Source organism: Chanodichthys erythropterus, chromosome 10 (assembly GCF_024489055.1).
Source record: "Chanodichthys erythropterus isolate Z2021 chromosome 10, ASM2448905v1, whole genome shotgun sequence".
Taxonomy (NCBI): Eukaryota; Metazoa; Chordata; class Actinopteri; order Cypriniformes; family Xenocyprididae; genus Chanodichthys; species Chanodichthys erythropterus.
Window position 1 is genome coordinate 1,891,657 of NC_090230.1, and position 13,130 is coordinate 1,904,786.

A 13,130-nucleotide genomic window follows, 5' to 3' on the forward strand; every position below is an offset into this window, starting at 1 on the left:
TTGACACATCAACACAACTTGTACCAACCATCAGTTTTAGTTTGATCATTAACAGTGGAACCACTCTAAATATCAGTCACTCGGAAGTGATCTTGGAAGTGTAGTTAGGTAATAACACATCATTTATGTACTGTAAGTAAGAAATAAGTTGGGTAAGTAGGAGTTGAGTTTTGTTATTGATAACACAACGTGAACCGTTACCAATGTCTGGTTGCCTTTTAATGTTGCTGTACTGTAAATATATAAATTTCTGCTCATCCTTGTTTCTAAGTAGTCTATTCATTTCTCTTCATAAATAAAATACTACACCTTTTGTTGTTTTTGTCAATTTCTCATCCGTCATTTTGGAAAGTGGCACATGGTTTTAAGATTAAATTTAAAACAATATTGTGGAACTATAAGTGGAAAAGTTTGCATATCTACCAGATTTTGCGCAAAGCCAAACATTTTCCATTTTACATTGTGCAAAAAAAAGGTCCTCAGAAAAATGTTTTAATAAAGCTTAAAACGTTTCATGAATATTTTCCATTTGTGTGCAGTAAACCCTACCCATATTATAGTTTGACCATTTTACACTTTTTTTTTTGCATATCTTTAAATTCTTTCCATTTGTGTTGTTCATTACCAGATGAATAATGAAAAGTATGATAATATAAACAGATAAATGTATGTTTCCCATTAACATTTTTTTTTTTTTTTAATAACGGCTGAAGTTATTGTAGTTTCCAATTCTGTTTTAATGTAACATTAAAAAAAGGTTTTGGGGGGGGGGGGGGGGGAAGTAAAAAAAATCCTCAAGAAATGACCCCTTAAAAATAACATACAACAAAAACAAGTAATTTGGTTGGAATAGATTTATTTAATTTGTCTGTAAACAAGGTGGTGAAATTAATTTATGGCATTTCTTGGTTTATGCATATGAAATCAGACATATCAGACTGTATCCAAGATGTATGAAAAAGAGTACAGGGAAACAAGAAATGAACTAATCAAGAGGTTTTGAACCTGTACAAATATCCCACAAGGCCAGAACTTTTGTAGATACTAAAAACCCCTGAACAAAGAACTGATTGAATTATTTGGGAAGCTGTTTGAATCAATAGCAAAAGATTCTCACTACATTATGGCACAGAATACACATGATTATTAGAGTGACATACTTAACATATGGACTTGATAAACATTAAGTTTTGACAGACAGTTGTATCACTGATGACTCGAAGGCAATTTATCCCACAATTAAGACATAACATGGGTTAAATTCAAATCGAGTGTTGAAAGAGCTGACAAAACAAGATCCAAGTCTTATTTGCAACCAGATGCTAGTGTTTTGTTGGTCAATGTAGTGTGTAAATAACCCAAGCAATGATGAAAATTGGTCCAATTGAAAAGAACTCAAGCTGTATACTCCAAGCGCTTACACCGGGATACCCACTGTCTTGAAAATTAAAAAATTTTCCTAAGCTAGCAAAATAAGTGCAATGACAGAATGTTCATGAACATTCAATAGTGGGGTTGATGAGAGAAAATGCTACCTGCAGCCCAAAAATTACTGCACTTAACGGACCGCCATCTATTTAAGAGCTTGACCTCCCACTCCATGAATGTTAGTGCGACAAAGGGAAAGAATATGAATCCGTCATTCAGGAAGTGTCGCATCTAGTTAGAGTTGAAGCGTCAATGAAGACAAACTTTGGGTTAAAGAAAAATAAAGAAATGGACATTTTTTAGCGCAGATGGAATACTTAATTTGACGTTAATAAAAATGACGCTTTTCTTTGTCTATTAAAAATGCCACCCATCCTGACTAAGGTCCATTCGGTAGGCTCGAAGATAGGCATACAGCTGACCTTTCCCAGATTTGACCTAGGAAAGTGAATTTGAGTTTAGCTCAAGCCCTTGGTAATAAACTAAACACCCAAAATCTTTGTTTTCTTCTCATGAATAAGTAGAAATGAGACATGAAGTCTTCACACTTACATTTTGTCTTAAATGCGTCATGTTTAGTAATGGAATCGTAGTGCCAAAATGGGACTTGAACACATTAAATTGACATATGGGATGGGGTTATAAAGAAATTGGGGAAAGGATGGGTTTGGGTACAACAAAAAAGGAATTAGAGTTGAAAACAAATAGATGAAGCAAATCTCATCTAGAAAGGTTAGTGTTGGTAAGAATGAGCAGCTAGGTGGGCAGGTGTCTTAATATCCAGATTTCCTCAGGTATTCAGCCATTTGATACGCTTTCTTGTTGAGCAGCCCTCCATGGGTACCTTCCTTGCCCATGACTATAACCAATGCTGGAGTACACAAGGAAAAAAACAAGAACAAAAATCAACCAACTTGAGGGGCGGGGGAAATTAAACAACTTTCCCAACTTAAAAAGGGATGCAATTGTTGACACAAGATTCATTACCCTTCCTTGCCATTAAGATGTCCAAAAACTTTAAATGTGTTTCATGGGGGAAAAAATCTTCACAGCTTATTTTGGGAACATGGGTGACTTTTTTTCCCCTCCCTAAATTTCACTACTTGATCAAGAAAAAAAAAAAAAAGCTAAAATCCTGAATCTCTCAAATATTTTGCCATTGAATATGCCTTCTTATTCAAGCCGCCTCCGTGGACCCCTTCTTTGCCCATTACAAGAACCAAGACTGAAAGAAAAAGACAGAGAAAGGAAGTTAAGAGGACAGGGAAATCCCAGCCCTGGAAAAAAGCCAAACCAAGATCAACAAGCTGAGAAAGGACAGAATAAAATGCAGAAAGAGATCAAGATAACACGCATGCAGAGCGAAAGATTGTGGGCTAGAGGACGTACCTTTATTTAGCAACAACTGGTAACATTTTTTAATAAGCACTGATTATTTGTGGCACTGATTATTTTAAAAATAAACTTTGTAGTTTAAATTATATATAACTTAAGTAACGATCGACGATGGGATGCTAAATTATTATTAAAAATTAATGCATATCCGAGGTGGTAATTTATCATCATTATTTAATAAAACTTATAATTATTTAATCATTTATACATAATTTATTGTCATTTATAATCAATTATCCCGCTTATACTACAATTACCACATCTTAAAATGTCCATGTTTTTATCTCAGTACATGAAGTTTTTCATCCTTACAACACTTAGATGTACAACCACTTTTTTGCACATCTTGGTCCTATGGAGATACTGAAAGTAAATTGTTTGCCACTATCATTTTTCCTGGTTCATTTGCTGTTGTAGCCTGTAGGTCTGTAATAATTTGCTGTAATAAATAGCCAAAATAATTTGCTAAAGTGAAAAGACCCAGTTCGACATAATGTCTGTCGGCCAAACAGAATCAAGAATTTAACAGCACGGTGACATATTGAAAGTTATTATAGTGTTACCATTTAGATTTGTTTAGTAATGACCAAACAGTTAACTAGTTCATTTGAAAATTTAAATTCAAGCATGGGAAATCAAAATGCTTCAATCATATGCAGGTAAGCAGGTTTAGTTCCTCTCCTCAATACATGCCATGAGGTAAATGAAAGAGATTGATTCATGAAGGAATATTTTATTTTAGGAAACAGGAAATCCTCTCACATTTTAAAGAGCAACAGACCCAAGATGTGTGTGTGATAAGCAGAAACGCATGCAAATTAGAGGGAATGTACCTCAACAGGTCTCGGAGACTTGAGCTCAAGTCTTGTGATCAACAGAAACTGTGTAAAATGACTAGCTAGTTAATGAAACGTTACTTTTAGGTGACCCATATTGGTAAATGCATGATTCTCATAGAAATTCTTGGGTCATATTTCAGCAATAAAATAAAATAAAATTATGTGGACCCTTCAATTAAAATGGTTACTACAGAAATAAAACATTATTATTATTATTATAATTTCTAGATGAAATTTGACCTGAAACTTTCTTTTAAAATCCATTTTTTTTAATTCACCTTAACTGTATCCTTTACTGGTGTCACTTTGCATCCTTTAATTCTAAAGGATTTAATGGCATTTGTCTCCCATTAAGTCTTTTTTTTTTTTAGCTTTTTAAACAATTTCAAACCATGTAAAAACTTTATTTCCACTTATTAATAGTTCCCAATATGAAATATTGCATTTAAAACAGTTAGGATGCATGAACTAAATGAAAGATATATTGAGGAAAGGTTGACATCTACATCTACACCCATCTACCACTAAAAAACAAAAAACAAACAAAAACATACGTAGAGATTTTATGAATAAAAAGGTAATTGTGAAAAAATATAAGAAAGTAATACTACCTTTGGCAGCTTTACCGACAGTAATGTTGTATGTTGGCTCTCCTCCTTGACTCTTTGTCCTTATGTCCATTGTCCAATCATTGTCGACTGCAAGACTGTCTCGGATAACCGAGCACTTCTTTGAACCTAAGGTTAGGCCATTGGTGAAGAAACTTTCTCGGTCTTTCCCTACTAGGACATCGATTTCTGTTGGCTGATATTAGAAAAAAACAACAACAACAAAATTTGATATGGGACTGTATCTTCTTGTCTAGTCATTTACATTTTAATATGGATTAATGAACAGCCAGATGCAAAAGCAACAAAAGTAGGTAAGCAGGTAGACGAGTGTGATAAATTATGGAGTGATCCATGCAGATAATTTAGATAAACTAAAGATACAGAGAAAACTGTCATCACACCCTTTGCACTTGACTTCAATGAGTCATTAAGAATGTAACAAAAGTTAGATTGGTTCATTATGCAGTTGTATATGAAGGCCTTCTTACCAAGTGGTCACTGGTCAATAATGTGAGCTAGCCAGTTAATGAAACTGGCTATTATTATAGTGCAACATTTTCACTTTAAATGTAAACAGACAAACTACGGGCTGCTGGAATTTAACCTCTTTATGCGTTGACATCTGCCTGACAACTCCATTTTGATTTCATGAGGTGTCTTTAAAAGGTGTGGTCATATTAGTAAAATGCATGGAGCACAGCTCACAACAAATTCACTTTTAAACCAAGCAGTTTTCTGTTAATCAAATGTGGTGAATTTGCGTGACCAATCTGAACTAGAGAGAAAAAAATGTGAGGGGAAAATAGAAATTGCGCTGACACCTACTGAAATTACAAGATTTTGGCCACAAATTTTGCTGAGGAACGATATGTACCACACATTTAAGGTACAGTCACATTACAAAAAAATTTGCAGGCATAAAGGTCCTTTGTCAATAGCGTAGTGTGGATTCCTTTTGAAAGGACCTGATTTTGATCTTGAAAATTTGCTGAACACCAGTAAATGTGACTGCACCTTTGGTCAACTAGTCATGCAGACAAACCAACTCGTCTTGACTATTTGTTTTCCAACAATGAAAACATTGATATTCACACTGATAAACTACATCTGACTACATATGCTCTGTTTTGATCATTAAATTTGTATAGATGTGTATTTTTAGAGTACTCTAAAAAATTAAAGGGATATTTAGAGTAAAAAAATTAAAGGGATATTTCTGGAATATGATGAAAGCACAGCTGAGCTGAGGTGTTTTGTACCAGCGTCCTTAAAAGGAACTTCTACTCAACATATCTGGAAAACATTCTGCCCTACCCTCAAACCGGAATGCATTAATCACATTAAACATTGGTTTTGTGTCAAATGCTGAAAGATCAAGTCTGAACATGCAGTTTTCTTATTTGTTTCATTGTCGTTTGTTCTGCATCATAGCAGCTTTGTTCGTACTGGCTCACTATGAATCTACTGAGCCGTTTTTCCTGAGGCCAATCCACAAAGCAGCTACCCTTTGGTGAGAATCAGCAATCTGATGTTATTTTCAGTAAGGTTTGGAAGCGCTGGTACGGCAAAAGACACAGTCTGAACTAACTAACTAACTTTAACTTAAGAGGCCTTTTTAAACTCACACTTGGCTAGCAAAACAGGAAACTATTCCAAACTTGTGTAACTGACTGAGGGCGTCAAGCTTTAATGGTAGAAGTCATACAGGTTTGGAGCAACATGAGTAAGATGAGGTGACTTTCAATTTTGTGTGAACTAGACGGAGATGCCTTACAACAACAATTTAGTTCATTTGATTCTTAGAAACATTCATCTTAAAGCTGCAGTCCGCAACTTTTTTCTGTTCATTGACAGAAAATTATATAATGAGAATATACAACATGAATCCATTTTCCAAACCGTGTTTTTGTCTTATTTTGAATCATTATGGTACACTTATAATAAGGATTTATATTCAGACTATTTCAGACCAGACTGGTAGGACTCGCCGCAGAGTATCACAGTAACTGCGTGACTCGCCATAGACATACACAGAGAAAAGTAGCTCCGGCTAGAATGTTCCGCCGCAAGATGCGTGCAGTTCTGTTTATTAACCGCTAGAGGGCCAAAAATCGCGGACAGCAGCTTTAATTATTGCTAAGAAAGATAAAATGAAGTCTGAAAGCACACAACAGCTTTTCCAATCTGATTCCATATTGTAAACCCAGTTGTAATGGGTTACAACCAATAAGTCCTTAATAGACTAGTTTTCCTTCACTAGGACAAAGGATTAATTCACCTTCTAACCATTGAATTCATTACTTTTTCCAGTCTAATTGATTAAGGGATGTTTTTTTTTTGTTTTGTTTTTTTAAATCTTGTTATAGCTAGCTTGTTATAATTATTCTCACCAAGAGCAATTTCTAGCTGATTAAATGTTTTAGAACAGAGATATCAATATGCATAGTGGACATCGGTCATCCTTTGGTAACTCATTTAAAAGGCATCTTGAGTAAAACAGCTCCATATGTGAAAAAGCACATACAAAAGACCTGAATCGGAAACTATACAACCTGTTTTACAGAACACTATACATTTGTTGTTGCATAATATAGTTCACTCATAATGAAAATTCTGTCGTCATGTCATTCTAAACCTGTATGACTGACTTTCTTCTGTGGAAGATCAAAGATGATGTTTTCAGATATATCATACAATGGAAGTCAATGGCCACCAAAACTATTTGGTTAACATTCTTAAACATATCATCTTTTGTGTTGCACAGAAGAAAGAAAGTCTTACAGGTTTGGAATGGTATGAGAGTGAGAAATTAATCTGAGAATTTAAAATAATTTTAAGTTTGGGTTAACTATTCCTTAATCTGTTATCAAAAATGTAAAACTAATTTACTCCATATTTACAAAGTAACTGTATAAGCATCAATTGAATGCCGTTCATTAATTTGGGGAAAGTAAAGGACTGTGTGATAAATAAGGCTGCTCTTAGATGAATTAAACACCCATTTATTGAGCGCCATCTTGGACTGGCATGCAAGTTACTGCGAAGTTCCCGTATTCTAGAAAGACTTTACGCACATTCCGCGGCTGAATGATGCGTATATTCCCGTAAACAAGTGCATGTACGTAGTCTGGTGAATTTCGAATCTGACCGGTCGATCGGATCGGCCTGTTTGCACTAACACCGCCTCCCTCTTCATGACTGCAAACACATTTCTTTAAGTCTTTAATCCATCTCAACCCTAAAATTAACTTTTAACGCTCGACACTTGAGGTTCAACGTCACAACGCTCTGTATTGCGCGATTTTTTCGCTAAAAACATCCAGCTAACATCGATGATATATAGACAGACTTAGCCTTAAAAAAATAAATAAAACATAGTAGAAACTCTCGTACTGAACGAGGAACATCTCCAAATTAAGATCTGGTGTTCAATTTGCTTTTAGTCAGCAGTATGTGTTAGCTTTCATTCCCATTCAAGCTGATCAGGCCCTGAATTTCTAATAATATGTCTGACAGGTTGATCGAAACACTGGCTGTGTTCCCAAACCTTGAGAACTGCCTACGAAGACAGCACTTTATTTCGGCGCCTTTTTAATCACACTTCATTTCTAAGCGACAGAAAACAAGCCACATTTGATTCATATTAAATTGAGCTGCATTTCTGCGCCTTGGTTCCAACTGAACAGCAGTTTAGAGGCACATTCCGAGTCCGACCAAAATGCTGTCTTGGTAGGCAGCCTACTAGTTATCGAAACACAGCCACTGTTTTCAGTCAAAGACTACATGCAGCAGAAAGCGAAGTGTTAATAATGCTTATTTACCGTGATGTTAATGAACGTTCCCCCCTCCTGCGCTGCCCACACGTATTTAGAGTCCGGGTTGCACCCAACAATGGCGGAGTCCTGGCAGCTGCCATCCGACATTAGGTTATCCACGTAGCTCTGCCATGACGACATATTTGCCTTCTGATTTCAAACGCTTTCACGCTAGCTCTGAAAAGACGGGACTGACAGTCTTGTGCGGTCTCAGTTTGCGGTTACCGTATATTTGTAAGTCCCGCACGCCCCCTTCTCTAATGTGAGTTTGAGCAGTAAAGAGTCCCGGCTGTACGGCACTCTGGGTGTAGTCCCTCAAATATCCCTCCGCGTAGACTTGCTTAGACAGCGGTCCATTAGGACAAAGCCATATGCGCGGATTGATACACTTTCTGATTGGACGGCATTATGCACAACCGTTTAGAAAGCACGTTATGTATGGGAAAGTTAGTCAATGAGTGTAATATATTATTTAAATGCTGAAAACAGTACATTTTGTACACTTTTGTTTTCATGATGCTTACAATACTTATTCATCATGAAATCAAAATGAACAACTCTTATATTTTAAATAAGTATTGCAGTATTTATTATAAATGTTTTATCCGTGTCCTCGTAATCTTTAATCAAAATAGGCGAAATGCATCGGCGCTGCGCAGACCTCTCCAAGTATCAAAGTACCGCGAGAACGATTGGAGAGCATACGACTCCATGCTTTTGAATCGCTTTCGCGGTAGTTTGATGTCATACGCCGATCGGTCCGATGCATTTCGAACATTTCGAACAACTACTCCTCCCTCTTGCAACGTCTGGCGCGAGGGCGGGAAACCTGTCACTCACATGAGATCGACCAGTAGCAAACTACAACCATCCCATCAATTCCCCATGGCCAAAATCGGGTCCCGCCCACTGGTCTAAATGACATCATTTATGTAGACCAGTGTGTCCCGCCCTACATTTTTTCTTGTTTGAGAAGTCATTTTACACGTCACAGTAAGGAAGAAACTATAATTTCTGTTTCATGCCTAATTTAACTTTGTTACAGTGGACTCCATAATAAACACACCCAGAGCCTGCCATTTTATTACCTTTCCCCAAAACCGTTTAAGCTCCTTATAGCCAGCGCCCCCCGTCCTCGTGACAGCAGTGATTCATTTTAGCTGAAACGCCTCACAAACTTAGTGATATTTTTGGGTGAAATCAAGAAACATTTGCTCCTGTTTGAGTTGCAACACAGCCAAACACAGGTGTGTACAGTGGAAGAGATGAACAAACGGCTCTGTACAGCAATCTCATTAAGTTTAACATCGACTGGATTTGAGTCTTTGTAACATTTAACACTGATAAAGTCAGGTGACAACCACAAACCAAAGTGTTTTTGGTCACCACAAATATCACAGCCTCTTACGACGTCTTGTGGATGAATCCTGTAATCACATAGCCTAATTTGAAGCCTAATTAGAAAGTCAGAGCAAGTTTAATAATTTTATTTTCGTGTTATTTTTAGTTATAGCCTATTTTTAGTATAGCAGATGGAGCTGCTTTTTCACATTTATTAATTCAGCAGATGTTTATCAAAAGTGAATTAAATTCATATAAGCCTATTGTCTTGGAAAAAGTGTCCGTGTTCTATTTAGTGTACAGAGGGAGACAATTACAATGCAGCTATTCAAATGCTGGAATTTCCCAGAGGCTTCAACACATGCATAAGCAAATATTTACAACCTAGCTGAAATTTTTCGAATAGGCCTATAAGTTATACCTATAACTCTTAACACGGCCTCTTCTGAAGAAAGCAAAACGTTTTACTTGCACAGCGCCGATTAATAAATCAAATAAGACATTCTTAAATGATCACATAAGACAAAACATTTTATTTCTCAAGAACAAAAGTATGCTGAATTGTCTCTATATTGCGCTAGCGACCTCTTGTGGATTAAGCTTGCGTAAGTATTGACATTAAATTTGCGGACTTTGGTTAGCAACAGTAAAATCATATTTGATCTATGGTGTTGGGAGATTTCAGAGTTTTTGCCAAGATATCTAATAAGGGTGTGCTAGCTATCACAGCTAAAAGATGTTTTTTACTGTTTTACATTTTGTGTCAATAATAGAACCTGCCATTAAAGTTTATGATGATGATATTATTTGAATTTTAGTTCACAAAAACAGTTTATTTTAAAACTGCTTTGAATTAGGTGTTTTAAACTAACATGATTTTGATGTTTGACTGAATAATTGAGAGACACTCCTTTACTGAACCAGTTTTTAATAAACAAGTATTTCCTCTTATATATTACAGTTATTCTAAACAGGCCTATATAAAATATTGTGTGGTGAAAAACTATGGCTATAAATAAGTCCCCACGCCAAAAGCATTTGTCCTTGCTGGACACGCACAAGTCTCACTGCTGGATCCATTATTGGTCAGTTGTTCTGTAACGCAAAGGGGAATCAAGGAAGAAAGCAGGCAGAGATGAGGATCCATGTGCGGTGGAGTTTAATAAAACAAACAAACAAACAATAATGAACAACATAACACTGGTAAACAAGAACCACAAGGAACAGCAAAAATCTAATAACTGACAGAGAACAAGTGAAACACAGGGGCTATTACAGGGACAAACAAGATAACAAGTAACACACCTGGGGAAGACTAATCAGCAGGGAAAACATGGTCACAGGAACAGGACACAGGAATGAAGAAACAATAGGAACATAAAACCCTTCAACATAAAAGTCCATACAAAACAGGCACAACACTGGGATCATGATATAACACTCTCTTTAAAAGGAATATTACAGATAGATAGGGGATGTAGTTTTTAAATCGGGAGTAACTCACATTTATTAATATTAGGCACAAGGCCAGAAGCATTCGAAAAAGATAGAAGAAAGGTTAAAGCAATTTTAGTTAGTACTATGTCCGACAAGCCATGCCTATCTCTCGCCACACATCATGTTCTCACACAGTGAAAAACACATCACGGAGCAAAGAGGACACCTACGTTAATCTACTAACTCCCCTGACTGCTTTGTCAGTCAAAATGGCAGATTCAGCATTATGATTGGTTAGATCGCCTGTCAATCAAACTCCTGGCGAAGAGTCAGTTGGAATCTGAGAGGCATCTCAACGCTGTATTATCATCTGCCAGTTGGCAAATTAATTCTGTACTAGTTATAGAAATTCCCTTCATGGTATACTCTCTTTAACATGTACACTCTAAAAAATGCTGTGTTTTTTCAACCCAAATTTGGGTCAAATATGGACAAACTGAACCGTTGTGTAACCCAATGATTGCGGTTTGTCCATATTTTACCCAAATTTTGGTTGACGGTCGAAGAATAATGCTGAATTAATTAATTCACGCTTCTGAAGTAGTGACTAGTCACCGTATACGAGTTCATCGCATTCAAGTCAAAATGAGAGTGTGTTCATGTGCAATTTTTACCTAGGAAACTAGTATTTATAATAATTCAGAGATCACATGAAGGCAGCATTACACGGAGTATCAGGAAGCGGAGGAAGTACCTCCTCCACCAGCATAATCTCAGAGACGTCATTTTGTTTGAGATAATCGTGCAGATTATCCTTCAACACCCCGGCTGCAGAAGTATTATCTTGACATTTCGCTGCTTGTAAGCTACCATTAACTTTGCTAACAGAGTTAGCCAAAGCACCCGACACTGTTTTCCTTGACTTCTTTGCACTTTTTCTCTTTTCAAATCCTCCCATTGTTGTTGTTCACAAAATTCAGGACATCCAGACAGATAATTTCTCAATAGATCCTCTCAAGGTTTGTTATAAGTAAAACAACGTTGGGATTGCCGAGTTCACAAACACACATGTGCTCAGGGTGCCATCTTGGACCGCCTCCCTCTGCTTGGAATGCTAGCCTTCTGCAAACGCTGAATGAATCTACACTCAAAGCGAACAACCCACTGGCACCACCTTTCACCCGCCAAATGAATGATTGACCAGGGTTGAAACACAACGCAACATCGCTGTCATTTATATAAAAAATTTGCTGTGCTCTCCACTTACTCCAATATGGAGCTAATGATCTTGTGCGCTAGCAGCGCAGCTGTGGTCAGGCTATATTTTTGAGGGGTTAAAACTTAAAAGAAGGCACAATGTAAAGCTGTTTTTTTCAATAACTTTTTAAACATGAATATAAAAGATTGTCATTTAAAGGGTTAGTTCACCCAAAAATGAAAATAATGTCATGTTCTTCTACACCCGTAAGACTTTTGTTCATTTTCGGGACACAAATTAAGATATTTTGATTAAATCCGATGGCTCAGTGAGGCCTGCATTCACAGCCAGAGATGGGCACAAATACATTAAAAGGCATTTAGTTACAAATTACAAATACTTACTCATCAAATGTATTTAAATAAAATACAAAATACTGCTGTAAAAAATGTATTTCATTAAAATACAATTTGAAAATACAAACAAAATTTACATGCAAGCATTTGCTCACTGTAACAATTAAATATAGATTGATGATCGATATAAAGATACTAAAGTTATTCAGTCAGGAGCAGTGAGTGATTTTGTCTTTTTCTTTTGTTGCTTGATTAACATTCATGACAGACAGCAGCAGGTTTATTAGGCTGCTGTCACTTTAAGAATGAACGCACAGACAGAATTTACTTATGGTTACATTCATTTAAGACACGACCGACTGTATTTTCAATTAATCAGTGTTATTTTTTATTACTTGACCCACACATCCATGGATTATCTGCAGCGCCTGTGGATATAACTGCAATCTGTGCATCACTAGACAGCGCACGTCATGCTTTAGCTAGCAAATTGATTCACAAGTTCTAGCCATTTGTGTTAATCTGTCCGATAAAGACATTCAGTGAATAATATCTGATAGTATATTTTACTAGATACTAACCTTAAAGCAGTTTGACATAGCACAAAAGCAGCTTCTTTAGCTACTTCTGACCTTGCTATGCAAAGTAAGACAGACATCTGTCATGAGCTCTGCAAATGAAACAGCAGCTGCCTTTTATGGTGCATTCAC

The 13,130-nt window shown here is 36.4% G+C and overlaps 1 protein-coding gene across 1 annotated transcript; it reads right to left on the reverse strand.

Annotated features, from left to right (window-relative positions):
- Positions 1-845: 845 nt before the first annotated feature.
- On the reverse strand, positions 846-8,393 carry pfn2b (profilin 2b). Its single transcript, XM_067395804.1, has 3 exons — positions 8,095-8,393; positions 4,274-4,466; positions 846-2,299 (listed from the first exon to the last, which is right to left on the reverse strand). Exons 1-3 carry the CDS (start codon positions 8,227-8,229, stop codon positions 2,202-2,204), a joined length of 426 nt encoding a protein of 141 aa, XP_067251905.1. The 5' UTR covers positions 8,230-8,393; the 3' UTR covers positions 846-2,201.
- Between the last annotated feature and the right edge of the window lie 4,737 nt (positions 8,394-13,130).